The sequence below is a fragment of the Urocampus carinirostris genome, chromosome 7 (genome assembly GCF_059441175.1).
Source record: "Urocampus carinirostris isolate Australia breed hairy pipefish chromosome 7, RoL_Ucar_1.0, whole genome shotgun sequence".
NCBI lineage: Eukaryota > Metazoa > Chordata > Actinopteri > Syngnathiformes > Syngnathidae > Urocampus > Urocampus carinirostris.
In genome coordinates, this window is record NC_142355.1 from 41,214,700 (window position 1) to 41,242,455 (window position 27,756).

The 27,756-nt window shown below is 41.0% G+C and overlaps 1 protein-coding gene across 1 annotated transcript in view; it reads right to left on the reverse strand.

The window, feature by feature from the left end:
- LOC148363336 (zinc finger protein 536-like) overlaps nucleotides 1-27,756 on the reverse strand; it is an 83,217-nt gene that overhangs the window by 23,518 nt on the left and 31,943 nt on the right. Inside the window, exon 2 of the mRNA XM_088339393.1 lies at nucleotides 25,330-27,083. Coding sequence (XP_088195519.1) covers nucleotides 25,330-26,884 — 1,555 coding nt within the window. The 5' untranslated portion in view covers nucleotides 26,885-27,083. The remainder of the gene's footprint in view (nucleotides 1-25,329; nucleotides 27,084-27,756) is intronic.

The following is a 27,756-nucleotide window of genomic DNA, read 5'->3' on the forward strand; positions in this document are numbered from 1 at the left end:
TACAGTAAGGGCTAGGTTTGGACTGAACATAAATAAGTACCATATTTGTGCATTGATTGATCAGTCAAAATATATTGCAGATCACATTAGCAAAAATTAGAAGCAAATGTTATCAAATTCGGCTTGTGGTGAGTTTGTATTAATCTACAAAGAATACAGATAAAACACACAAAGGTATTAGGTTTCATGTCATCATCAATTTATTGTTAGTCACCATGTTGTTGATGTTATTATTCGGCCGGGCAAGGAGAATATTGTCAGACATTAAACAGCTATGTGGTAAAGAAAAGGTTTGGGACCATTGAAATACAGTATTGTATCGCAGAATATTTATAAAACGCACGCAATTCTGAACTAAATGCAGAGAAAGGCATTGTGGGAAGTAATATCGTCATCCTGCAAGATATAACTAAACGTACGATGCTTAGTTTGAGGTACGAAAAAGTGACACTACATTGTATACTCATTTTCAATGACTTTCTGTCTCCTTGTTTTTTCTAACACTTGTAACTGGTAGCATATCCTTATTACTGCTGTTATGCAATTGTAGTCAGCAAAAAAAAATGATGACTTTAAAATAATTGCTTGAATATGATAATACACCATTATGCATTTCCAACTTTGATTTTAAAGTCAAATATGGTATGCATGACATAAAACAGATTAAACTACTTCCTTTTTCTTGCAAGTAAGAATGCAATAAATAAGGCTCAATACAAATTACAAAAAGTAGCAGGGCCAAAAAAATTTAAAAAAGTATGCATATAAAAATATATAAGGTTTAAAAAAAAATGTTTATAGGCGTAATCTAAATATAGCAATTTTGCATTGATTTGGCAGAAGGCAGAGGGGTGGGCGAGGATAGTGCAGGGAGAGAGTTCAGAGTCCTGACAGCCTGATGGAAGAAGCTGTCTTTGAGCCTGCTGGTTCTGCAGTCTTTTTCTTAATGGTGTCAGGTGGAAGAGGCTGTGAGATGGGGTGGCTGGGGTCACTTGCAATCCTGGTGGCTTTGCTGGTGAGTAGTATATGTCCAGGAGGGGCGTGCACATGCCACCCCAGAAAAAAAGGTATACGTTTTGTTTCTGGCCAATTTAGGTTTTTCGGGTGCGTCTTATAGCCCGGAAAACGATGTGCCTTAATCTCCCCTTCTTAACATTTGCCTTATGCCTACGTACAGTACATAGTGCTGGTCCCGGTGATCCTAGAAGAAGCCTCCAGGGTTAAACACACTTCCCGCGACCGTTTTGAATGAGAAATTGTCGGCCTGGTACTGTCTTTAAACAGCCCAGCTGTTTGGTTGCCATTCCAATTACAGTAAAAGTCATCCGCCGCCATTAAGCCACAAATATTGGCAGTTTATTGCCCAGCACTCTCTTGGCATTTGAAGGTCAGGCCATACATTATACTGTGTCTTTTAGGGATGCGTCTGGGATAGGCAGATAAAGCCACCACCATTAATTTAATTCCATGCATATTGACGCCTTATTGTTCTTCTTTAATGGACTAATATCTGTGTTACAACAGTGATTCATCCCCGCCAGAGAAATATCAATTTCATACGCCTCGAGATGTGACCCTGAGGTAATTCTCCAGATCTAATGATCTCAAGTCGGCACTCGACTTTGCTTCCAACTTTAATAGAAAAACTACAATTGTGCAGCGAACGGCAGTAAAACGAGGGGTTTTCTTTTTTATGTTTGTAATGTTGAAATCTATAAAATATCAACGTTCTTGAACATAAGTCATTGTTCTTTGTGCTGTGGAGATAAAGTTAGACTCCAACATTGGATCAACATAATTCAAACCGCAATGCGAAATTAATGTCAATTGACAACTTTGCAGCGGTACAAACGAAATTGGACTTTTTTGCTCAGCTAGACAACGTGACCTACGAAATATACCTATGATATGTATTTTTTTTAAATGCACATTTACATGATAGTTCGTGTGTTTGTGTTTTTCAACGAATGAAGGTGTTTTTTACCAGTAGGAGGCACTAAATAATACAAAATTTCCCTTTAAGTAGTATGGAAGTAAAACTACTCACAGAAAATATGTTTTTGATTTGACAATATATTTAGCTGGGTGTCACAGATTGCTTATCGTAAGGGTAAAAGAGCTTAGAAAGAGGCTGTTTTCCACAAGGTCAAAAATAAAAAAAATATATAATTAAAAAAAAGAAAGAAAAACTTCAAAATATTTTCATTATCACTTCTATCCATCTATTATCTTTGGCTTATACGGGGCCGAGTCGCGGCGGCAGCAGCCTCAGCAAAGAAGCCCAGACCTCCCGATCCCCAGCCACACGATAGAAACGTCCAGGAGGCATCCCCAACTGGCCCCTCTCAATGCATTTATCACTTGTCTTACCTAGTATTTAAAACTGTGCAGAAGTTTGGGGATTACAACGAATCTATCATTGACCCAATTATTGAATTCTAGAATGAAGCAATTAGCATAATGAATAAGGTCACATACAAAGTATAGACTAACTACTTATTTATAGGATCTGCTATATTCAAATTTATGGACATTGTACATACATTTAAAAACACATACATTTGTAACCTATCCTACATATGATGATTGCGGATGACAAGGGATCTTTTCTAGACACAACACATTCATTAACAAAAAATGGGGGAAATATATATATTTATATATTTTTGCATTGAGTGTGTTACCTGGTTTATTTTAACAGTTGAGTGAATGCAGTTATCCACCTGAACTGACTCACCAGGCTATACAAACTCAACACTGACCTGTAGCGTCCGGGGAAAACATTTGTTTTGCATTTATTTGAATAATCATAACTTTCGATAGAAATGACACAGAGACTTGCTTCTTTTGTTTTTTATATACTCACTCGGAAATGTATGGCGATGCCGGATTAAATCATCTGTATGGAGTACATGCCTGAATTAAGGGTTGTTTTTTTTTATTTGAAAATTGACACGTTAGGAGCAACACAAATAAAGATGTACTGTATGTCAGATTTGTGTGCAAAAGTATGGCACATTCTTGATAATGCAACACTGATCTGTACCTCCTTGGTGGCATTAAAAACAAATCAAAACAAAAGACAGTGGGTGCTTAATGTGCTGCTGAGGGAATTTAAGATGTTTAGAATTAGAATTGCTTTGATTGTCATTGATTAATGAATGAATGAAGTTTATTTAGGCTTAGGACAAACAAAACCACTCACTAACAAAAGGGAACAAGAAAATATTTCCACAAAACAAAAATTCAGATAAACAGTACAATTATATTATAAACATGTGCCGAAAGGATCAAAGCAATCTACCAGCCTTCTTGTGTGGAGTTTGCATGTTCTCTCCGTGCTTGCGTGGGTTTCCTCCAGGCACTCCGGTTTCCTCCCACATTCCAAAAAAATGCATGTCAGGTTAATTGGACGATCCAAATTGTCCCTAGGTGTGAATGAGCGAGTGAGTTGTCTTTCTCTGTGTGCCTTGCGATTGGCTGGCAACCAATTCAGGGTGTCCTCTGCCCACTGTCGCGGGGGGGCTGGAGCCCATCCCAGCCATCTCCGGGCAGTGGGCAGGGGACACCCTGAACTGGTTGCCAGCCAATCACAGGGCACGCGGGGACAGACAACTCACTCGCTCATTCACACCCAGGGACACCTGACATGCATGTTTTTGGAATGTGGGAGGAAACCGGAGTGCCCGGAGTAAACCCACGCAAGCACAGGGAGAACATACAAACTCCGCACAGGAAATCTGGAGCTGGATTTGAACCCACGCAGGAGGTTCCCATGACATGAACTGTGCCGCACATGCGCTAACCACTGCCCCGCCGTGCTGCCCAGGGTGCATAATAGTAAAAAAAAAAAAAGAAAAAGAAAAAAAAAGGTAGATATATTATTCCAAACAACTATTGGCATCTTAAGCCATCTCCTTTACATGTGTCCAATGTTAAAAACAAAATAAACCAATCAATAATGGAATATTTTTTATTATGTTTGGAATCAATGTAATGATTGTAACATTACATACATATTATGAAAAATGTGGCATTTTAAGTAATGTATCAGAAAAATAGCCTTCGTATACATTTAGTTTTTTCTGGTGGGGCATCAATTCACTTTTATTATGACAAAATCATATAAAAGAAAAAAAGTACAGTTCTTAACTACAACCACAATAACATTGTAAATCCGCTACATTTCTTTGTCAGTTAAAGCCGAAAATTACAATGAACATTTGTTTACTGCAGCCCTTGAACTGAATTTCATTGGCTTTTCGGGCAGTCTGTTTTTTATTATTGCGGCTGTAGATTTCAGCGACTTGCAACGTTCGTTGTGTTGCTGAAGAAAATATAAATTGTATGTAACATGACAGTGGCTAAAAGTGTTGTCCTAAAAGGCATGAAAAACACTTGTTGGGAATTTGCAGTTTGCCTCTCTGCAGAAGTTGTTTGTGTGAGCGCAATCAAGCGTGTTTGCATCCATCCTGGATAGTTTAAAGTAAGAGTCCCAAACTCGCGGCCCGTGGGCTGCATATGACTATAGTTTGAGGACCCTGTCTTATCAAGAAGGTTTATCGTCAGTACGCCCCACGCAGCTTTAAAATGAATGCTACCTCCATGCTAAGTAGTTTGTGCAGGGCTCCAATTTTGGAACAATTGCAGTAAATGCAGGATTAAAAAATAATGTTTTGAAAATTAGCTGCAGAAATGCAAGTTCCATCTGAAGTGTCTTTTAAATGCGGAAATTGAAGTCAGTGTACTTTACTGGGGCTCCCATGGAAGGCATAAAACTGAGTGCAATATACAGAGAGAGAGAATGTGATAGACATTGACACACAGAGGGAAAGGGACAAAGGTAGAGACAGAGAGAGACAGACGGAGTGAAAGAGATCGACAGACAGTGAGACAGAGACAAAGGGAGAGACACAGCGAGAGAGAAAGATGGACAGACGGAGCAAAAGAGATTGACAGACAGGGAGACAGAGGCAAAGGGGGAGAAAGAGAAAGAGAAAGAGAAAGTAAAAGAACGAGAAAGAGACAGACAGACATACACACAGACACACAGACACGGGAGAGTGGGAGAGTGGGAGAGACAGGGAGAGAGAGAAATACACAGGGAAAGAGACCCAAAGCAAGACAGAGAGAGGAAGGGACAGCAAAAAAGACAGAAAGAGACAAAGAGACAGTGAAAGAGACAAACAGAGGGAATGCAGGGAGAGGGAGAGGGACAGACATGTGCAAGAGAGAGACAGGGAGAGAAAGTAAGAGACAGAGAAAGAGACAGACGGTGAGACAAACACGGTAAGGGAGAGAATAGGGAGAGAGTGAGAGAAAGAGGGACAGAGAAATAGAGAAACTTAAAGAGGGAGAGACAGCGAGACAGTCATGGGGAAGAGGACAAAGAGAGGCAGACACAGAGAAAACCACGCTGCCTCTTTAACATCAGTAACCATTCAATGTGCAGTGGCCATCATAGATGTGCATGAGCGGGAAAGTGGCTATAACTGGGCCACGCCCTTTTCTCTCCAGTAAGAACTGAGCAAAAATAAATAATTTTAAAAAATCGGAAATGCTTAATGGAAATCTTTCAGAAGCTTTCTAATACATCTTGATTATCCTGCGGTTTAAATTACAATGACATGACTCCCAATGCGGGACAAAAAGCAAATCTGACCTCATCTTTCAACACCATCGAGCCATTTGCCAACCTGGAACCGACGCAGTAAAGCAAAATCAAGAGGGGATATTCATCCGCATTTTGCTCGTCTTCTGGACGGCTGCCATCTTTGTGACTGCCTTGTTCATACTAACTTAATCAGTTTAAGATTTACTTACACTGCCTTGCTTCACAATACGTGAGGGGGGTCATTTTCCAGCTCAGATTTATTAGGCAAAACTTCAATTACTGCGTCATTAAAAGCTGACGCTTCTCTTGCCTTTCGCGCACTATGTCATAAAGTGGCGTGTATGCGATTATCTGAAAGAAAATCTAAATAAATAAACGTATGAGAGCCTCCAATGAGGCTGAAAAAAGAAAAATAAGCAGGCAACACCGACTTGGACAAGTGATTCATTTCATATGGAAATTGGCTTTAAGATTTATACCCGTACAAGCCCATCAATGCAATGCTATATGCTTACACAGCCATTTGGCAGTTATATTGTTGACATGAAACCGTATATACTCTTTCTATACGTGCATGCAATCAAGTACCTGAGATGCAAAACAGTTATTCACGGTGGCTGGTTTGGTTTAAGATGAAACGGAGTGAGCGTCGCACGCCAGCCTGGCGAGAAAAACAGGGGCGCCAGATGTTCTTTGATGTTTATAATAGCATATATTATTAATATTAATTAGACCACATAGTCAATGACGCATTTGGGACGTTTCCAAGTCAATTAAGCCACATGGCATTCAGGGTACAGTGGAAACAATATTTCAGGGCAGGTGTTCCAAACTCCCTGGGTAAATCTTTTTATCTGCATGCTAGGAGAACAAGAATTTTGAAGCTTAATTCAAGTCTCATATCTGCAGTAGTAATTAAAAAGAGGATTAAATGACAGAAGTGCGACCGAGGTGCAGAAAGGCAACAGAAGCTAACAGGTAATCTGGCATCACAAGCCAGTCCGACTGGCATTTATGAAAAAGAGAAACACCTTCCAATTCTGGAAGAAATGTGTATGAAATAGAACAGGGAGCAAATAAATCTGTTAATTTATAACGTTTAATAACCCAAAGACATTAAAAGAATCTGATAAATTTACAGTAATCCCTGTTTTTTTGCAGGGTTATATTACAAAAAGGTCCTGCAATAGTCAAAACACCGCAAAGTATAAACCGTTATTTATTTATTAAATACAGTACAGGCAGCACGGCAGCGCAGTGGTTAGTGCACATGTGGCACAGTCTGTGTAGAGCAGGTGTGTCCAACAGGCGGCCCACGGGCCGGAAAGATGCTTTCTATCGCCAACAAAGTTGGACTTCTCAAACCGCTTAACTTGCTTTGAAGCCACATATGGGTCTTAGGAGCTCCCTAGTAGCTACCTGTCGCTTTATCAAAAGTGTTTGACAATCAAAAGAAATATGGTTTCTATAGGACAGAACCAGCAGGTAAATGCTAATTTCCATATTGTCCACATGATGGCGCAAAGTATCATGTAAAGTGGATTGTTTCCGTTATATATATACAGTTGTCCAATAAAACAGATACCGTATTTTCCGCACTATATGGCGCACCATGTTATAAGGCGCACCTTCAATGAATGATATATTTTAAAACTTATGCCATACATAAGACGCACCCCATTATAAGGCGCTATAAGTGCATGCTGGTTTAAGATCAGGTAATTGTGCAATTTTGTAATTGTAATCCTGTGCAGTCCTTCGAGACATTTTTGGGATTAAGGGCTATTTACGGTAAATAAATGTGACGACTTGACTACAGTAGAGAATGTAGTTACTTTATGCAACCTCTAGATGTTGCCACGCTCAAGGGAATGTCAACAAAACATTCAAAAATGTCAAACTTTATTAACAAACAAGCTTTCCACAACTCCATTCACTCCCAAAATAAATAAACAGCCGTTTTATTATTTTCTCTGAGGTAAAGCATTTTCGTGACACATCTTTAACATCTTTGAACAACATCGACATATCATTTTATTTTTTGTCCATTTAGTCAACACGCAAAGAAAAAAACGTCTGATACTGTTATTTTAAATGAAACGTTAGTGCAATCGCAATAAAGTGACACTCGTAATGTGCAAAAACAACGAGTGCAAAGCAATAACATAATAACTGTAAAATGTAAAACGTAAACACACAAAAGAAAAACAAAGATCACTCTATAAGCTCCTCATCGACGAATCCCTCGAATTCTTCTTCTGCTGTGTTCGAATTGACCATATCTCAGTGAATGGGCCATCCAACACGTCCGGTGTTTTTGTGCCAGCGCTGTTGCCTTCATACGTATAGTTATCGTACTGACACTTCTGCTGGCCGCTCTTTGTTGAACAACCCACTGTTCAAGTGTCTCCTCTAACTCTGGCCATCTTGCTTTATTGCCACGGAAACTTTGTTGAGTTTTCCTTACTTGGCGGAGCTTATCTTCATCCTTTCTCCACTTCCGTACCATCGATTCATTTAAGTTTAACTCTCTCGCTGCCGGTCTATTGCCGTGTTGTGCTGCGTGACTGATCGCTTTGAGTTTAAACTCGGCGTTGTACGTGTGTCTCTTAACAGGAGCCATTTTCTTATACAAATGCACGTATGAAAGAGAATCTCGCTCTCTCTCTCTCTCTCGCTCTCTCTCTCTCTCAAACGTGACATTCTGAATAATTCTGCGTTTGTTTAAGGTAAATTGTGCTTTACATCTTCACCAGTCATAACCCTGGATTCAGACAAATACTGTATTTGTTGAATATGAATTAAGCAGTTTAATGGGGTAGCCATTTTGCCACTTAGTAAACAAATACAACACGAGCCCCGGCAACTACCAATCGTTTAATATTTCCCAGTATGCACAGCGCGAAAAATGGAGTCGGCGGCTGTTTCTCGTAGTTGCGAGACCTTGCGAATTTAATATTGAGCCATATATAAGGCGTACTGTGTTATAAGGCGCATGGTCAGCTTTTGAAAAAAATAAGACTTTTAGGTGCGCCTTATAGTGCGGAAAATACGGTAATTGTCAAATTTATGTTTTGACGAACAGAAGTCGTTTGTAAATAACCTTTTATGAGGTACAATAGTTGTATTTGTTAAACAAATAGTAAAGCCTGTAAATTGGGTGTGTTCATGCGTAATAAATGAATAATGAAATGATTAAATAAATAAATAAAGTTTTCGACTAGGTGGGTTTTGGCTATCGCGGGACGTTTTTTGAATGAAACCCCGCTACAAACGAGAAATTCCTGTACCTTATTAAACTTTCTTTTAAATCACTATTTTACTGACAATTTATGTTTTTAAAACTCTTGTAATCTTGCTGCTATATTGCACTAATGTATTGATTGAAGACATGATCCACTTTACTTCAGATGAAATTTTGAAATCATGTGGATGACCAAAATGTGGTGTGAAAAGAATATTAAAAACAACAAATAAAATAACTGTCACGAGACCGGACCAGATCGGAGGCAGGAGGCAGGAAGGATGAACTCAATCGCGTAACGACCAGTTACTTTTATTTAAAATAAAAGTTGTCCAACACTCAGAGACAAAACAAAACAAAAACAGGCTTACAGGCAAACAGGAACTCAGACTAGGAATACTCACAAAACAGGCTTTTACTCAGAACGGGCAAACACAGGTTTCCTCAATTCAGACAGAACAGATTAATGCTGAACTGAAAACGCAATGAACCAGCAACCGGCAATCCCCAAAACCCGCCTTTAAGAAGCACACGCAAATTAGACGATCTGCTACAGCCGGTGCCCAGGGGGCGGGGCCAGCCGGTCGCCACGGCGACCATGCTGGACATGACAATAACTGGGTTTTTGAAATGCTTGGGTTTTATTTTGTTTTTTTTACAAATATTTTTTGTACTTTCAAATTACATTATCAAAAACATTTTGACAATTATATTTCACTATTGATTCAGGCAAAGATTTCAATTTGACCCACAAAGGTGAATTATAGACTTTGTTATTAGTGTGACAATATACTATCATTATACTTTTGCCAGTTTTGTTAGGCTGGTCATATTAAAAATAAGGTTTTGGTAAAAGTAGACCACTTCCAATTTCAATAATATTATGAAGACGAATTGTGTTTTGTGCAAAGGGCACCCAGTTTGATATTAATTTCTAAACAGCAATTTAGTTAGATGGCTTGCTAAAAAGCTAAAAATGTAGCTTGATAGTTAGCTAGAAAGGTAAACGGATAAAAACCTAAAAGGAAGCTATATAGCTAGCGAAAAGAGTAAAAAAATAATCTAAATAGCCAGATAGAAAGCTAAAAATATAGTTAGATAGCTGGCTAATAAAGGAGGCCAAGATTTAGCTTGCTATCTAGCAAAAAGGTGAAATGTTAGGTACATGGCATGCAACAAAAATGCAAAAAGCAAGATAAATAACTTGCTAAATAGCTAGATAGGTAGAAAGATTGCTAGCTACAGAGCTAAAAAGGTAGCCAGATAGCGAGCTAAAAAAACTGCACGTTTTGGTATTCACTTTATATAACGCATAAATTGGAATTTAGTTTGTTGTATACCCTGGAAAATAAAAAAATACAAATATGAATAAATACGTTTGTTTAGTACACAAATAAACTCTCATTCTACTCTCTTAGTTAAATGCTTAAAAATAAATAGCTTGAATATATTTTTTTACCATACTGTAGAGCCAATGAGCTGGAATTTGTTTTTTTGAATTTCTGAAATAACTTCTCAGTAATACGTTGCTGCTATGTTATTACCAGGTTAATTTCTGTAAACAGGGTTAAACAGACTCAGTCAACCACTACAAAAATTATTTTACTAAAAAAAACACAATGACCCAGCACTGGTGAGCTATTTTCAGAACAGGTCCGCGGGTACTTCAACTGTCCATGGGGGTGTCCCTGGTGCCCGCGGGCACCATGTTGGAGACCCCTAGTTTATATCATTGTCAATACGTGCCGATCATGTTTCTGGACAGATTTCTACCTATGACCTACGTTTTTTTATTGAGGATTACTAGGTATTGTGTATTGTTACCCAATGCTAAATGTATTGCACTCTGGTCATTCTGAAAGAGGGATTACCACTATAGTTTTTCCTTGCCTACATGGTGGTTTAAGATCAGGGGATGGTGTATTTTAAGCTGTGCAGTCTTTTGAGAAATTTTGTGATTAAGCGTTATACAAATAAATGTCACTTGACCTGACATGTTGCTATTTTTTTATACCCACACCCTTTAAGCAAATCTCCCTTTTTTGCCATAATAAAAAGAATGGGCTCAGAGGAGGGCTTTTAGAACAGGTTAAAATTCCTCATCAAAGGTTTAAGTCCTCTCCTGTTCTCATTGCATGTTCAAAACCCGAAGATTTGTCTTCTCCATATTTTAAGTGTCTACTAAACCATAAACTTATCGAAACCTTTATGAAAACATACCATCTGCTAACCGACCCTCTGAACTCAGTGTGTTTCCTGCACAACAAACAAGCTGACTATTTTTAATCACATTACTGTAAATGTGAAAATAACTCTATTGTACCCGTTCACTTGAGAGGTTGAGGAATATGAGACCAATATTCGAGTCATTGGTCAATTATGAGTGAGTGATGTTGGAACAATTGTTGTTGGTAATGACATTCAAGTAGTTTTAAAGCATAAGCAGGAAGATTAATGGACATCAGTAGCAGTCATTATTTCCCTGATGTACAACTTTAGCACTTACAGAAGCAATAATTGATTCAGGCAAAGCAAGGGAAAAGTTTTTTTTTTCTTTTTGTCACATAATTGTTTTGCTGTATGTTTATGACTTTAGCTGAAAGCCAACATTCAAACTCTATGCTGCAACTATTTTGATTACCAGTACCTTATTTTCTGGACTATAAGTCTTTCCAGAGTAAGTCCCAGCAGCTAAAAATGCATAATTGTGAAGGAAAAACAAGTATAAGTCGCACCTGTAGTATAAATTGCATTCTTGAAAGAGTTTTTTGGGGGAATAAAATCCAACATCAAAAACATACATGTCATCTTGAAAAGCAATTTCAAAATAAAAACAAAATAGAGCACACGGTATAATAACTATACACGTACGAATATATCTTAAGTACGCATGTCAGTAACGATGTAACATATTAAGAGTTATTCAAATAACAAATGATAATACTGCCAGAGCCTGTGTCCCACATGAATATAAATATACCACTTAAATTATTCTCCCTCCCGCAGTTACTTATAAGTGTTGAGGCTCATTTTAACTGCCATTTATGTCCTAAATATTGTTTTCAAAACAAAATGCAAGAAAAGGTCTTTTGTAAAAATGTCACAAAATATTGCAAAAGACGATACCTATTTACATGCAGTGCAAACGGCACTGGGATAGAAAGAGGAGTGTGCGCCCTGTGTATAGATCCACCCATTCTTACTGTTCACCCAATCAAATTGCTCAAGGTGCTTTGCTAGAGCTTCTGGGTAAAAGTTTGTTCTGTGGCTTTTCATCATTAAGTATCTAAACAATGAAAATAGATTGTTTAATGAGCTTCCACAAAAAGGATAATTTAGCGATTAACAGCCAAAGCAGGGTCTGTTGGTGTGAGACCCTGACAGTAAAGAGTGATTAAAATCGTGTCCAATATATACTGAACTGAATACTTTGATTTGCTTTCGGCTTCACACATGTAACAATCAACTCTGTGTATATTATCAGATCAAGGAATTATGCAATTTTATTTTACTTTCATCTCTGAGCCATATGTACTCATGAAAAGAGCCATATATTGCTCGCGAGCCAAAGGTTCCTGACCCCTGCATTAGCTTAAAGAACATGCTTACCGAACTAGCTACACCCAAATCACTAAATACAATGAAATATTAATTCTCGGTGTCATTCTTACCGGTAAACACACCCCAAAAAATTGTTGACACATGTTGAGCGTGGTCAAAAGCAGATACAGCACATGAGATCTACCGCTGAAGTGACACATTTTGGATTCCATTGAAAATGGAGCATTAAAGACTTTTACATAAAACACGGTGTGACAATAATGCAATATGTACAATCTTCACAAGAGATATTGATGGTTCTACGATTTGTTTGCACTTTGTGTGTGATCCTCAACTCTCTCTGTGTCTTTAGTGTCAGTTATTAAAATTATGATTGACACAGTTTATCTGTTGGCGCATATTGCACTAATACAATCCCAATACTGTATGTAACATCCTACATGCCCACATTTCTTGTGTAAATATTGTGTAAATTATAACCTTTATCTTCTTTGTTCCTTTATATTGTGTCAATTATAACCTTATCTTCTTTGTTCCTTTATCTTCATTGTTTTCTTTTATCCTCACTATTAAATGTGAAACTGGAGTGCCACATCCAATTTCGTTGTCACAATATGTTCAACCCATTTTGCAACAATGACAATAATGGTATATTCTATTCTATTCTATTCTAAAAATCATTTTAAATGAATTGTTATTCTGGCAGGTACAGTAATCCCTCGGTTATCGCGGTTAATGGGGACCGAGACCACCCGCGAAAACTGAAAATTCGCGAAGTAGCGGCGCCCCTTCAAAAATGCTTAAAAAACGTATACAGTATACCCCCCCGCCATTAAACCGAAGTGATCGCTGGCATGATGGCAAGGAGCTATTGGGTGACTTATCCAGAACTCTTCACACTGGAACTGAATGTACCAAAACATGACCCACAAGTGTAGCCATGTCTTACATAATCAATTTACATGGAATAGAACTGCGGCGAAACCACTACGAACCATTCAGTATGATTGTATTAACCGCCCTCAACCACATGCAGCCTTCGCAGCTTATTTCGCTTGTTAACACTACAGGTTACATATTGAAAATAAAAACAGTGACAATGTGATATTTGATGAGTGTTTGTGAAGCGTTTTGGGAAACAACAGTTAAAAAAAAATGGTCTGTGTTCATTTTAATGAAAGTGAAAGAGCTACCTTCTGACAATGACAACATACTTTAGCTAGCGCCATCGAACGGCTTTTACAACCAATACACGAAACCACACACAATTAGCCGTGTTTAGGTAGTACAAACAACCGCTTGCTTTTGGTATAATAAAGTCAAACTTGAGATAAAATGTGATAGAGGAGAATATAATTACGTCGCGTTGCCGAGCTCTTCCATGATAAACAGCGCCACATAAGAAGGGGGTGAGGTGGGAGGAGTTAAAGGAGGGGGGGTGAGCGAAGCGCTAACTCACCATGACTAGGCATTGTGTCAGGGCCTCCCCTCCCCTTCACAATAAGAGTGTCCACACCGTGTCCTCAGTTGACATATGCTCGCGCTTGCTCAAGTCAATAAATGCTTTTATTAAGAAGGTAAGGTATATTTTTTAGACCCGCGGAGCTCTGAACCCGCAAAAGTGGAACTGCGAACTAGCGAGGTTCCACTGCAATCCTTATTTTAACTAAATAAAACTTGTCATTTGGATTCGGTCTTTTTTATGTAACTGTGACAAAATACAATTACATTTTTTTGTGTCCTAATTACAAAACGCAGTTGCATGTATTCCGTTACTTCTTTGACAAACAACAACTTATTTTTAAAGTAATGGAAGTAATTACTTTTGCTGGTAACTAGTTACTTTTACTAACAAGTAATTCAGTTACCAAATAAGTTACTTTTTGTAAGAAGTAGTGAGTAACTATAACTAATAACTTTTTAAAGTAACATGCCCAACACTATTAATAAATAAATTCAGAATTCTTCGTCAGGGGTCTCACACTCAATTAACTTCGGGCCACCGAAACTGAAGTCTGGGCGAGGTTGGGTCAAATCGGGTTTCTCCTCAAAAGGTTCTGCGAAATATATGCCACTTCATCTGAAATATTGTTTTTTTTCCCTACACAAAAAAAAATTCTACAAAATTTAAAACAACTTAAAGACTGAATATGAAAATAAATCAATCAATAAGAGAGAGATCAAGCCATAAACCGAAAGGGCTGCACTTAGAGGGACACCCTTAACTTGAGGGGGATGCAAGAATTGTCTGACATCTTGCTCCTACAAGTCCCCGACAAAACAAATACCAAAGGCGGGGCAAAAAACCCCCAATAAAAACAGTGCATTACAGTCAATTTGAGTTTTTGTTGATAGTATGTTGTATGTTATTATGAGGACTCATAGGGATACAGTGAAATAAAACAGACTTTCCCTTTAAATTTGATATTAAGAAGCGGGCCTCAAACTAATATCTTAAGAACCTTTTATGGTGTTTTTTCTCCTCGATCTGTGGAGACAATACATTTCATAAAAGCTGGGGGAAAAGGGCATTTTTCTCCAGAAAATTCATGGAGTTTAAAATTTAAAAATAATCGGTGCTTTATCCCCTTTTTAATGAATCATCAATTATTCATACCTAGAGTAATTTATAGCTCCCTGCGCATTCATTCTTCGGTAACTCAAAACTATTTTGTTTACTGTTCCGTAAAGGGTAACTGTTAACCTTTTCCCGCAATCCATCACAAAGTAGAGACTCCGGTAATAGGAAGAGCTAAAGGAAAACTGAGATTGCACATAGCGGCCAGTTTGACAGACGTGCAGACCGGTGGAGTCATTAAATTTCTTCACAAGCAATTATTAGTTCCGGTTGTCTTGATGGTAACACTTTAAAAGAGAGAATTAAGAAGAGAGTATATCATCAAATAGTTTCTGCTCACTGACCTTGGGGTTAAAAGTACTCAATGAAAACGTAATTATGACATGTCAGAGCATTTCGAGCTTTTTGGGATACATTTTCCTCTGAACTGGTCTTATGTAGGTCACGAGTTGATCATCCTAAACGGAGTGGTTCCTCCAATTCTCAAATCTGCCCTGATCAGATATTGAGCGCAGCAATTTGCCTCCTTTTCAAAGCAAGACAGTGATTTCTAATTTAAGATGCTATTTGTCGCCGCAGAATCTAAATCCCGAGCTGGATCTGAACATATCAAACAAAGAAGCCGTCGCTCACCCCGACAGCCGTGACTGTACTATATTTGCCTTCCATATTGAGGGCATCAATAACATCATGACCACCATCGGCTGTTGTATGAATAATGCAGTCAGTAATTCTGGACTAATCAATGTTCCTCAAGTTGAACATCTGGCACTGCTAATTCTTTCTCAGCATCTTTGCTCTCCTGAATTAAAAAAGGTTTCCTCCCTCCTCCTCTTGCTCCATATTCTACTAGTGACAGGGCGTTCGTGAACGAAACAGCTCGATGAGCCGCTCATTGCCGTAAACCATGAGAGGTGGCTCGTCATCAGTGAGGAGCTGGCTCCCATCAAATCTTTCTTTTTCTCTTTCTCTCCTTCTTCTTTCTCTTTCCCTTTCTCTCTCTCTCTCTCTCTCTCTCTCTGTCTCTCTCTCTCTCTCTTTCACTCTCCCTCTCTTTCTCTGTTTTGATCCCTCATTTTCTCTTTTCTCCTTTCCACTTTCTCTCTCTCTCTTTATTTTTCTCTTTATCTGTTTTTTTTCTATCTCTGTTTTCTCTGTCTCTCTTTCTTTTTTCTTTCTCTTTCTCCATTTCTCTCTTTCCATCTTTTCTCTCTTTGTATCTCTCATTTTCACTCTTTTTTTGGTCCTTTTTTCTCTCTTTAACTCTCCTTTTATTTGTTTTCTCAGTATCTCTCTTTTTCACTCTCTCTTTTTAATTTTGTCTTTCACTCTGTTTTTCTCTCTCTCTCTCCTCTCTCTTCTTCTATCGTTTTTTTAAGAGGCTTGTGACTCGTCAATATGAGTGGCGTTTGCTTAGTACAAAATAATTAAAACTTTTAAATTAGAGTAAATTTCACTCTATATTATATTGACTCAATAAAAGATATTGTAATATATAAGCATAACTCATTTTAAAAAATAATACATTTATTTCTATTATTGCTAAGTTACAATTAACAAAAATCTAAAGAAACATTTGGGAGCCAGAAAAACTCTTTTCAGTAAGCCAAGCCAAAAGAACCGGTTTTCTAAAAAGAGCCTGAAATTCCCATCACTACATCCTGCTGTCCAAAAAGACAGACTTGATCACTAACAGACCCCCTCCCCGTCTCCCTAAAAACTTGTCCCCCCGCCATGAAAGCCTCATCAAGTGGTGCGTGTTTGGCCATATGTGTAGGATTTACCTATCTGTCCTGTAGCAGACCTGAATGTTGAGCCCGGGCCAGCAGAGTGTGATTGTGTTAATTAATCTGTCATTGTGAGCGCGGGGAGCAGCTGCAGAGGTCTCAGGGATATATTGTCAGAGCTAAACAATGCGCTGCTAAGCCCCCAGAGTGAGTCTACCATTACACAGGACTAAGAACAGAGAGGAAAGGGGTGGGGGCACCGAGAGAGAGAGAGCTGCCGGATTCATCATTGACTAAAGCAATGACGCCTGACCTTTACAATGAATTAGTTTCCATGCTTAATATTGACTGAAATTAGAGTCTGATGCTGAATGTCCCTGCACTGTGTGCGTTTAAATCCTCAGCTAGTCAGCAATCACAACGGTTCTATGACAATCACGGCGTATGGACTCGGAGATAGCGGACAAGTGAAAACAACAGCGCTGGAACGTGTTACTTAAAGCGCAACGTGGAGGTAATTCTTTGAGAACCATACATATAACGAGATTAAATGTACACAGATGCCTCTGTTATCATGGTTAATCGGACCAGAACCACAGCTAAAAGTGAAAATCCACAAAGTAGCGTTGCACCTTCATAAAAGCTCTCAAAGGGTTCAACTTACCTCGAATTGACGTAATTACCGTCTAAGCGTAAACGACTATAACAAAATAACAATTGTAAATCTGCAAAAAATAAGACACAACACATACTTGCAATTGAATGAATGGTTTTAGTGACACTATTCAAAAGTTAAACGAAGGCTTCTTTCAGTGGAACAAAGCAATTTAGAGAGTGGCCGGCTAGCTGTGCGCTAGCATCAGGTGTCCTCAAATTGAATCAGATCTCCGCAATGATTAAAATAAAACCATCTCGAATGTAGCAGTTTCCCTCGCGTTTTTGATCCAGGTCATCAATTTCATGGCGTTGGCAAGATATAGGGTCTGCAAAAGTGGCTTCGAAGAGTTGTTGGTCTAGCTGTTAGCCGTAGGCCTCACCAGCAGCGCCGCTCATGTCTTATCACTGATGCCGCCTGAGTTGCTTCTGGAACCCGATAAAAATGGATGAAGCACCCGCCGGTGATCCCAATTTTGTTGAGCTCTTCTGACTCTTCTCTGAGTCCTGTTTGATTGATGAATTCATTTTCAATGTAACAACTAGCCAAAATCTAGCAGTTGCGGTGCTTCCTAGATTTTCTTGGTTGGGAGACGTCACTGCACATGCCCACACTGGCTATGAAAGCATACCCCAGCCTATCAGAGTCAGGCACATAGACAGTCAAACCCACCCAACACAGAGCACCCTCCCAAATCTGTTTAAAAGAACACAATGCCCGATACAATATCAATGACAATAAAAACAAAATCAATTAAATTCAAAAGCCGTGAATCAGTGATAACCGAAGCGCGAATTAGCAAGGGATCTCTATATTCCCATGTTCTTTCAAATGCAAAAATTGTTTGTGCTTATGCACCAAATAGCAGTTCGTAGTACCCACCCTTCTTGGAGTCCTTAGAGGGTGTGCTTGAGAGCGCGCCCCCTGGGGACTCCCTCGTACTGCTGGGAGACTTCAACGCTCACGTGGGTAATGACTGTGAGACCTGGAGGGGCGTGATTGGGAAGAACGGCCGCCCTGACCTGAACCCGAGTGGTGTTTCGTTATTGGACTTCTGTGCCCGTCATGGTTTGTCCATAATGAACACCATGTTCAGACATAAGGGTGTCCATATGTGCACTTGGCACCAGGACACCCTAGGCCGTAGTTCGATGATCGACTTTGTCGTCGTTTCGTCGGACCTGCGGCCGCATGTTCTGGACACTCGGGTGAAGAGAGGGGAGCAGCTGTCAACTGATCACCACCTGGTGGTGAGTTGGCTTCGATGGTGGGGGAAGATGCCGGCCCGACCCGGCAGACCCAAGCGTGTTGTGAGGGTCTGTTGGGAACGGCTGGCAGAATCTCCTGTCTGAAGAAGTTTCAATTCACACCTCCGGCAGAACTTTGCCCATGTCCCGAGGGAGGCGGGGGACATTGATTCCGACTGGACCATGTTCCGCGCCTCCATTGTCGAAGCGGCTGATCAGAGCTGTGGTGTATAGTGCCGATGGGGCGCTGCTGACCTCGACCCGGGACGTTGTGAATCGGTGGGCGGAGTACTTCAAAGACCTCCTCAATCCCACCGACACGTCTTCCTCTGGGGAAGCAAGAGCCTGAAGACTCTGGGTTGGGCTCTCGTATCACTGGGGTCGTTCCCGGTGAGGGTTGGGCTCCGCCAGGGCTGCCCTTTGTCACTGATTCTGTTCATAACTTTTATGGACAGAATTTCTAGGCGCAGCCTTGGCGAGGATGGAGTCCGGTTTGGGGGCCTCAGCATTGCGTCACTGCTTTTTGCAGATGACGTGGTGCTGTTGGCTTCTTCAGGCTGTGATCTTCAGCTCTCGCTGGAGCGATTCGCAGCCGAGTGTGAAGCGGCCGGGATGAGGATCAGCACCTCCAAGTCCGAGGCCATGGTTCTCAGTCGGAAAAGGGTGGTATGCTCCCTCCGGGTCGGGGAGGAGGTCTTGCCCCAAGTGGAGGAGTTCAAGTATCTTGGGGTCTTGTTCACGAGTGAGGGTAGGATGGAACGGGAGATCGACAGACGGGTCGGTGCAGCGTCTGCTGTCATTCGGACTCTGTCCCGGTCCGTCGTGGTGAAGAGGGAGCTGAGCCGAAAGGCAAAGCTCTCGATCTACCGGTCGATCTACGTTCCTACCCTCACCTATGGTCATGAACTTTGGGTCATGACCGAAAGAACGATCCCGGATACAAGTGGCCGAAATGAGTTTCCTCCGCAGGGTGGCTGGGTTCTCCCTTAGAGATAAGGTGAGAAGCTAAGTCATCTAGGAGGGTCTCTGTAGAGCCACTGCTCCTTCGAATTGAGAGGAGCCAGTTGAGGCGGCTCGGGCATCTAATAAGGATGCCTCCTGGACGCCTCCCTTGGGAGGTGTTCCGGGCATGTCCCACCGGCAGGAGGCCCCGGGGGCGACCCAGGACACATTGGAGAGACTATGTCTCTCGGCTGGCTTGGGAACGCCTCGGGGTCCCGTCGGATGAGCTGGAGGAGGTAGCTGGGGATAGGGACGTCTGGGCTTACCTTTTAACGCTGCTGCCCCCGCGACCCGACCTCGTATAAGCCGAAGACAATGGATGGATGGATGGATGGATGGATATATATATATATATATATATATATATATATATATATATATATATATATATATATATATATATATATATATATATATATATATATATATATATATATATATATATATATATCTCATCTCATCTCATTAGCCGTACCGCTTATCCTCATTAGGGTCGCGGGGGTGCTGGAGCCCATCCCAGCAATCATCGGGCAGTAGGCAGGGGACACCCTGAAGTGGTTGCCAGCCAATCGCAGGGCACACGGGGACAGACAACTCACTCGCTCATTCACACCTAGGGACAATTTGGACCGGCCAATTCACCTGAAATGTTTTTGGAATGTGGGAGGAAACCGGAGTGCCCGGAGGAAACCCACGCAAGCACGGAGAGAACATACAAACTCCGCACAGGAAGTCTGGAGCTGGATTTGAACCCACGACAGGTTCCTATGACATCAACTGTGCCGCACAAGCGCTAACCACTGCGCCGCCGTGCATATATATATATATATATACTGATGAAATATATATATATATATATATATATATATATATATATATATATATATATATATATATATATATATATTTCATCAGTATATTCCAATTACACAAACACCTCACTACTTTGCGCTTCGGCTATCACTGGTTATTACTTTACTTGAATTGAGTTGTCTTTATTGTCATTTTTATCAACATATCGGGCATTGTATTCTGAGCAGACAGCACACAGAAAATGCTATCAGGGGAGGTGGATTGTATTCGATGGGTGCGACTATCTGTGTTAGCGACTGTGATAGGCTGCTGTATGCTGCCAGTCAAACAGCAAAGCAGGCGCACAAATCAGTGTGTCCGCCACACAAAATAAACTGCTAAGCACGGCTACAGCTACAGTATTATTTCAGTAGTATTCAGTGACTCATTACATCGGAAATAAATTTGCCAATTAAATCAGTTCCCTGTAGCTCACCAACACCAGATCCATTACCCATGAAACGTATGACCGAGAGCTACAACTTGTAGGAAACCACAACATTTGGGCCGGTAGTATTTTATTAATCACTGCAGTTCTGTGTTTAATGTTTTTTTGCAGATGTATAGTTATTATTATTTTGTTACAGTTGTATATTCTTAGTCGGTATGGACGTCATCAGTTTAATCCTTGGGGGCTCTTATGAAGGTTTGACGCTACTTTACTTCTAACAGGGGGATGTGGTCCCCATTAACCACAATAACAGAGGATTACTGTATTATCTGAGATAATGCAATTTGAAGACAGCATCTTGAGCTGTGACGTCATCAAATGAACACCAGCACCCTAGCAAGCCAGTTGCCATATTGTTTTGTATGTTCATGAGTTAATGAGGTTTTCATCGTTTTAAGCAAAATTTTGGTATATTCTTTATGGAAAAGGCCTCAGCGTTGTGTAGTAAGTGGATGCAGTAATGGTACAGAAAAGGGAAAGCAGCAAAAAGGGGATTACTGGTAAAGACAAAGAATGATAAACGAAAGTCAGCCACAGCCTCGGCATAAAAAGGTGAGTCTGGCCGACCAAAAATCACGTGATGAGTTGCCAGGCTAACTGGGAACCCACAACAAGAAGCAGCAATGGCGAAAAACACAAAGTCAGCCGGGTACATACCAAGGAACACAGCCAAAACCGGCGCTAATGCCAGCCAAACAACACCCTGTGTGCATCCAACAAGTGCCAAATGGAATCAGACAAACCAGGAAATCACTCGGTATCCGGACAAAATTATACCTACTGCGACACACCTGCAAGGAGGCCAAGGCAAACGAGGAGAGCACGCTGTAACAGCAGCAGGTAAACTTACCCCATGCACCTTTTGGAAGTCGGAGCACTCAACTCGGATATAACAGTAAGAAGGTCCCCAACGACAAGGTGAGAGAAGTTCCTATATAATCTCACAGAAGTGAACGTTATGCAATTGCTGTTCACTGCAATCACTGTCTTTTTTAGAGCTACCTTATGTTGTGTTACTGGGATATGTCACTTTGAAAGTGTTGTGTTCCTTCAACGACATCACAGCTCCAGAGGAAAAAAGCCAGTTTGGGAAATTTTGAGACAATGTTCCTCCAGTCTCCCAGCGCGAGGAATATTCTATAATACATTTGCATAATTGTGTGGAGGAACACTACTCCTTGCTTGAAAGAAACATCTCCTGGATGTGACTGGGTCACATCATCCGTGATGTATCCTGGGTTCATTGACCGGTCCAGGTCTCGCAAAAAAGACAATCTTGATTACCCAGCCCAGGTTGATCACACCTCGTTTTGCGTCTCAATAGACACTCACGGATCTGCCCTATATTAGCGATAGCCACCTAGCGGCTTTTTCTCTGCGGTTTTACTAGCTAATGCCTTTCTTCTTGGCCGCCCCCGTCACACCCAAAAATCCTAGGACTTTAAAGTAGCAGCGTCCAGCAAAACCACTGCAGCAGACCTTTATTGGCTTGTAGAAAATTGTCCCTTGCACTCTTCCACCAGTTCCAGGGTACTGTTCCTGGACTTCTTCAAGTGCTCCTCCCACAGTACTGTGAGTTCCAGCATGATCAGGTGATTTTAGGCCTCAGAGGTTATGATGATGTCTGGTCGGAGAGATGTTGCTGGAATGGGCTGGGGAGTTGAGTTGTTTTCCAGGTCAACGTGCAACAGCCAATCAGAGGCAGTGTAAAGGAGTCTTGTTGTTGTCTGACATGCTAAGGGCATGATGGTGTTTGCTCATGCTGATTGCCAGGTCAGCTCTCAGAAACTGCTTTCCAAACCTGTTTATGGTGCCAGTGATAGTGACCATCAGCCAGAGCCTTTGGGCAGCTGCTGGGGACATGTTCTAAGTTGCTTCTTCCAGAGCAAAGGGGACAGAAGCGTGTCTTGCTCATCCCCCACACGAGAAGGTTCGCTGGGCTTGAGTGGACATCATATATTGACTGCAAAACAAACTGGACGTGGTGGAAATCTACCTCCCTGATGTTTAACCAGGTCCTTTTGAGTTCTGTGCCTAATTAGAAAAAAATAAATGACTTTTTGGGAATACCTTTAAAACGTGACATGGCAGCAATTCCATGTTAAATACACAGATAAGAGTCTATGTGCACAACATGTAAACAAACCATCTCACGAGATTAAGCCTGATCCATTTATCTCCCTTTGGCGGCCGGCAAAATGGGCTCGAAGAGACTTTACTTAGAGGCAGGCGACAACCGCAGTGAAAAACTGATGGGAAAACAACCCAGTATTGCTCTGCTGTCCTCTCCTCTCTTAACAGTTATGGCAGTAATTTAAGCACATGATAGCATGTTAGCAGGATGCCATGACAAGAATGGCATTTACCCAGAGAGCCAAATCATCCAAAGCACCAGGTGGAACAGAAGACTATCAATAAAAATACCAGGTGGTAGATCAAATCATAAAAATCACTGGGTGGTATATATCAAATCATTAAAAACACCAGATGGCGTGCATTAACATCTTGTGCCCCCGGAGGCAATTGGTTGAGGATGTGACAGATATAAAATAGAGGGGACTAATTATCCCTACGATGTCTATGATGCTATTATCTTAAAAAATGTTTAAAAACAAATTTTTAAAAAATGAAGCCAAGTGCTTATTTGTGACAATGAAATCAACGGTCCTCTTGATGACCTTGACCAATACCTTACCTGTCACTTTATTTATTAAAGATGATCACAAAATACAGCAGACAAAATATTAAAGGCAAGCTAAAGAGTACTTCATGTTCCATGAAGTTACGAGACACACTAGAGACATTAAAATATGATGTAAGCCCTACAGGCATGACATGTACCACATCAGCATCTGCACTTGAAATCGGCCCCGGACGTTTATTGTATGTTATTCACCTCTCCTCTCTTTTATCGGCATGTTTGGGAATATTGGTTATTATTTTAAAATGCAAATCCAAAACGTCAAAGCAACTAAATGTCAAATCTCTTTGCGAGTGTGCTCACTAGTCAACAGTGAGAAGAGGGATTTATTTGATTTTTGTGGTTTTGCCATCACGCTTGTTTGTTTGTTTGTTTGTTTTTTGAACAAAATGGGGAATACTCGCAACAAGCCAGGCATCCAAGACTTGTCCTTGTCTTTCTGCAATGTGCAAATGTCAGACATTTAGTCAATCTACACACCAAGCTAATGAATGAAAATTTTGCCTTTCAAACACAATCAGCTAGTTCTTAAGCTTCCTTGAATTGGGTAAAAACAACAAACTCCATTAACAATTGTGTTAAAAATAACCCAAGTTTGGGTCAAAAACAGAAAACTCCCATTACTAGGAGCCATTTTGATGAAAAAAAAAAACAGAAAAGTAATGTAGTGTTTTAATTTTTTTTGCACTTGTGAATTTTGCAACAGGTTTCCTACAGCTTAGGGCAAGTTAAAGTCAAGACTTTTTGAGACTTTTTAATGCCTTTTGAAATCCAATTTAACGCTAAGTTGACATAAAAAAAAAATTAAACACAAATGTTTCTTGCACTCAATATACATCGGGCCTTTTACACATTACCTGGCACAGCTTGCGTGGGTTTCCTCCGGGCACTCCGGTTTCCTCCCACATTCAAAAGACATGCATTTCAGGTGGATTGGCCAGTCCAAATTGTCCCTAGGTGTGAATGAGCGAGCGAGTTGTTTGTCCCTGTGTGCCCTGCGATTGGCTGGCAACCAGTTCAGGGTGTCCCCTGCCCACTGCCCGAAGATGGCTGGGATGGGCTCCAGTGCCCCCGCGACCCTACTGAGGATAAGCGGTGCAGATAATGGATGGATGGGTTTAAACAAGTTAGACAATGTTTATATTAGAGTTTACCTAAAACAACCCAAGAAGTAGGGTCAAACTAACCGTAATAGTGCTTACCTTTGATCCAAATAATTTATCTTTAACTAAAATAATTTTAGAGTCCTAAGTAACACCACTTTTTTTCCACTGAGTGGCATATGACATCATAGTGTAGTGGTGGGTGCAGGCAGACAACAGAACTTTAGAGAGAGCCATCAACAGATCGGAGAAAATAATTACCTTATTTCTGCCCAGTCCGTAGAACATTGTAGACTCGTCTCTACTTACCAAGTTTTCAGGATACGAAGCTACTCCCTGAACTAATTAAATTCTTAAGTAGAGGTTCTTTTGTATTCATTTGTATAGGTTATTTTTTCTTTAAAGTATTTTATTACATGTTTATCCTCGATTGGTACGTCTAATCTCATTGTAAACAATGTACACTCTGTTGTTATCACTGACTGTAAAGACTTTTCCTTTTTCATTTTTATTGTATTGTAATTGTACGGTTCCGGTAATTTCTAACTTTTTCTACCTAAATGCTATGTTATTTTCCTACTTGATGCTACTTACCTAGAGCTAAGGATGGAGAGGAAGACTGCGGTCGGCTTACAATGGTGCCACTGGTCTCCTTGGCGACATTAGCTTGCCCGTGACGACTCAGGCTGCCTTTGCTGCTGGGTCGGCTGCTCAAGTTGCTGTCTTGGTCAGCAAGGCCCGCTTTTCCGTCATCCACAGGAACGTGTCGCTCAGACAGGTAGGAGGAATTCTGCTGATCCTTCGAGAAAATGTGCTGCGGAGGTGTCATAATCTGCCAGCCCGGGTAACTTACTGCATCTCCGCTTGAGATGACTTTCTGCAGAAAGTCCAGACTGGAGGCACTCAGGGGAGTCTGAAGGTGATTCAGGCCCAAGAAGGAGGAACTCTTTGTATTGGTGAGTGGACGGGGATTGGGGGGAACCCCGCAACCTAGCATCTCACTAGCTTTGACGTCAACGCCCGCAGAGGCGAGCAGTTTGCTATAACCTGTCTGGTCAGCTGCTTCAACTGCGAGGAAGCGGTTGTGAACATGAGAGACGTACTGTGAGTAGAGGTTGCTCTGATAATCTTCCATTGAAAAATTTGCGTTGACGGAGCTGTCATGTTGAGGAGGGAGATGAGCCTTTGAGGCCAACTTGTTTAGGTGCACCTTCATGTGGTTTTTCAAAAACCAGGGTTCTTTAAAACGACGGCTACAAATTTGACAACAGTGCTCAAAAGAATCTTTGTGTTTCCTCATGTGACCTTTGAGGAACCAGGCCTGGCTGAACTTTTGTCCGCACACATCACAGGGAAATTCACCTCCGGGCTTCCCTTTGTCGTTTATTCCTGCCGTGGGCTTGTGTCCTGGTCCCGATTCAGTTGTGATATGTGTAGTCTCAACATGACCGATAAGTTCCTCCTCTTGCGCTGCAGCAAAGTCGCACAAGGTGCACTTGTAAGGTTTGTGGAGGATTCTTATGTGGCGCTCAAGCTCCTGCTGCTTCCTGAACTTGCCTTTACAGAACGAACAGCGGAACCCGACTGGGGGTTGCGGTTTGTCGCTCTCATCCTGGATGATGGTGGCTTTGGGGGTTGTACACACCGATTGTTCACCATTTAGGTACTGCTTGGGAGCCTGTGCCTGTTGGGGTTGGTGAAGACGGGTTGTGACAGAGGACTGCTGGGTGCCCACCTGAGTAGCTCGCAGGTGCCTGTCCCTCAGGATGGCTCTTTCCTCCAGCTCATGAAGCAACCTGTTCTCCTCTCTTATGCGTCCGCGGCCTTTACCCAGAATGCCTTGCTTGTGGGTGCGCAGGTGTATCTTCAGGTTGCCCTTCTGTGCAGCCCGGTGGTCGCAGTAAGGGCACTTGAAGGGCTTTTCACCCGTGTGCGTGCGCATATGAAGCGAAAGGATGCTGTTGAATCGGAAGCGTTTCCCACACAATGGGCAGGGGTATTTTCTGTTCTTGCGACTCTCATCCTGAATAGAGTTGACCTGGGTAACCATACTTTGATTGGTAACCCTCAAGAACTGCGAGAGCTCGACACTTCCGTTCATGCTGCCGAGAATTCTTGCATCCATGATTTGATTGGCCAGAAGCGCCATCTGGCTCCTAATTTAGGGGGTGGGAGACTTAATGAATCTGTCCTTTCTGTGCCTGGCTAAAGTTACAGACTGGTGGTGGTCAGGGCTGTTTGAAAGGTCCGCAGTGAACTGCGTGCTGACTCGCTCGTACTTATTCAGTTTAAAACAGGATGTGGATTCATGCTGATCAGATGAAATCTGGGCTTGTTGCAGCTCAGACCTAAAGAGAGAACAAAGGGAACATTAAGTGCATTCAAATTCGGGCAAAACAAAGGAGGCATTCACAATCAAAAATGACAAATACAAAATGTATCGCTCTGGAATCTTTTTGCTGGAAGGGTGACTTTTTTCTCGTTAGTATTAACAGCAATGTACTTCAAATAGGTCGTTAATTAGAGCAAAGTATATTTTAACTGTTCACATTGTGTGTTAAGTCAACCTGTGGTTTTGCATTAATACATAAGACTGAAAGTGCTAAAAAAGTACAACCACAAAGCCCAAGTTAAACTTGAACTAAAGGATAAGATGAAAATCTTTGTCTTAATCTGACAAACAATAAATACCACAGCAGCACAAACATCAAAGTCTGACCTCTTCTTCTTAGCCTCTCCTTTGCATTTCTAAAATAAGCACCCCCAAAACTTTAAAAAGATTAAAGTGAGGGGGTTAAAGCACAGGAGTACTGGAAAAATAAACAACTTAATGATGCAAAAATGCAAGCTCAGTTTAAAGGGGAAAATATTCAAATTGAAAGCTTTTTTTTATTTTAATTCGGCACCATTCTTTGATTCGGCTCTAGCAGCATAACAAAGCTTGAAATTCACATGGTGCGACAATGGTAGGGGTCACATAAGCGAGGCCTGTGCTGCACCAAAGGGCACGGAACAAAGCCT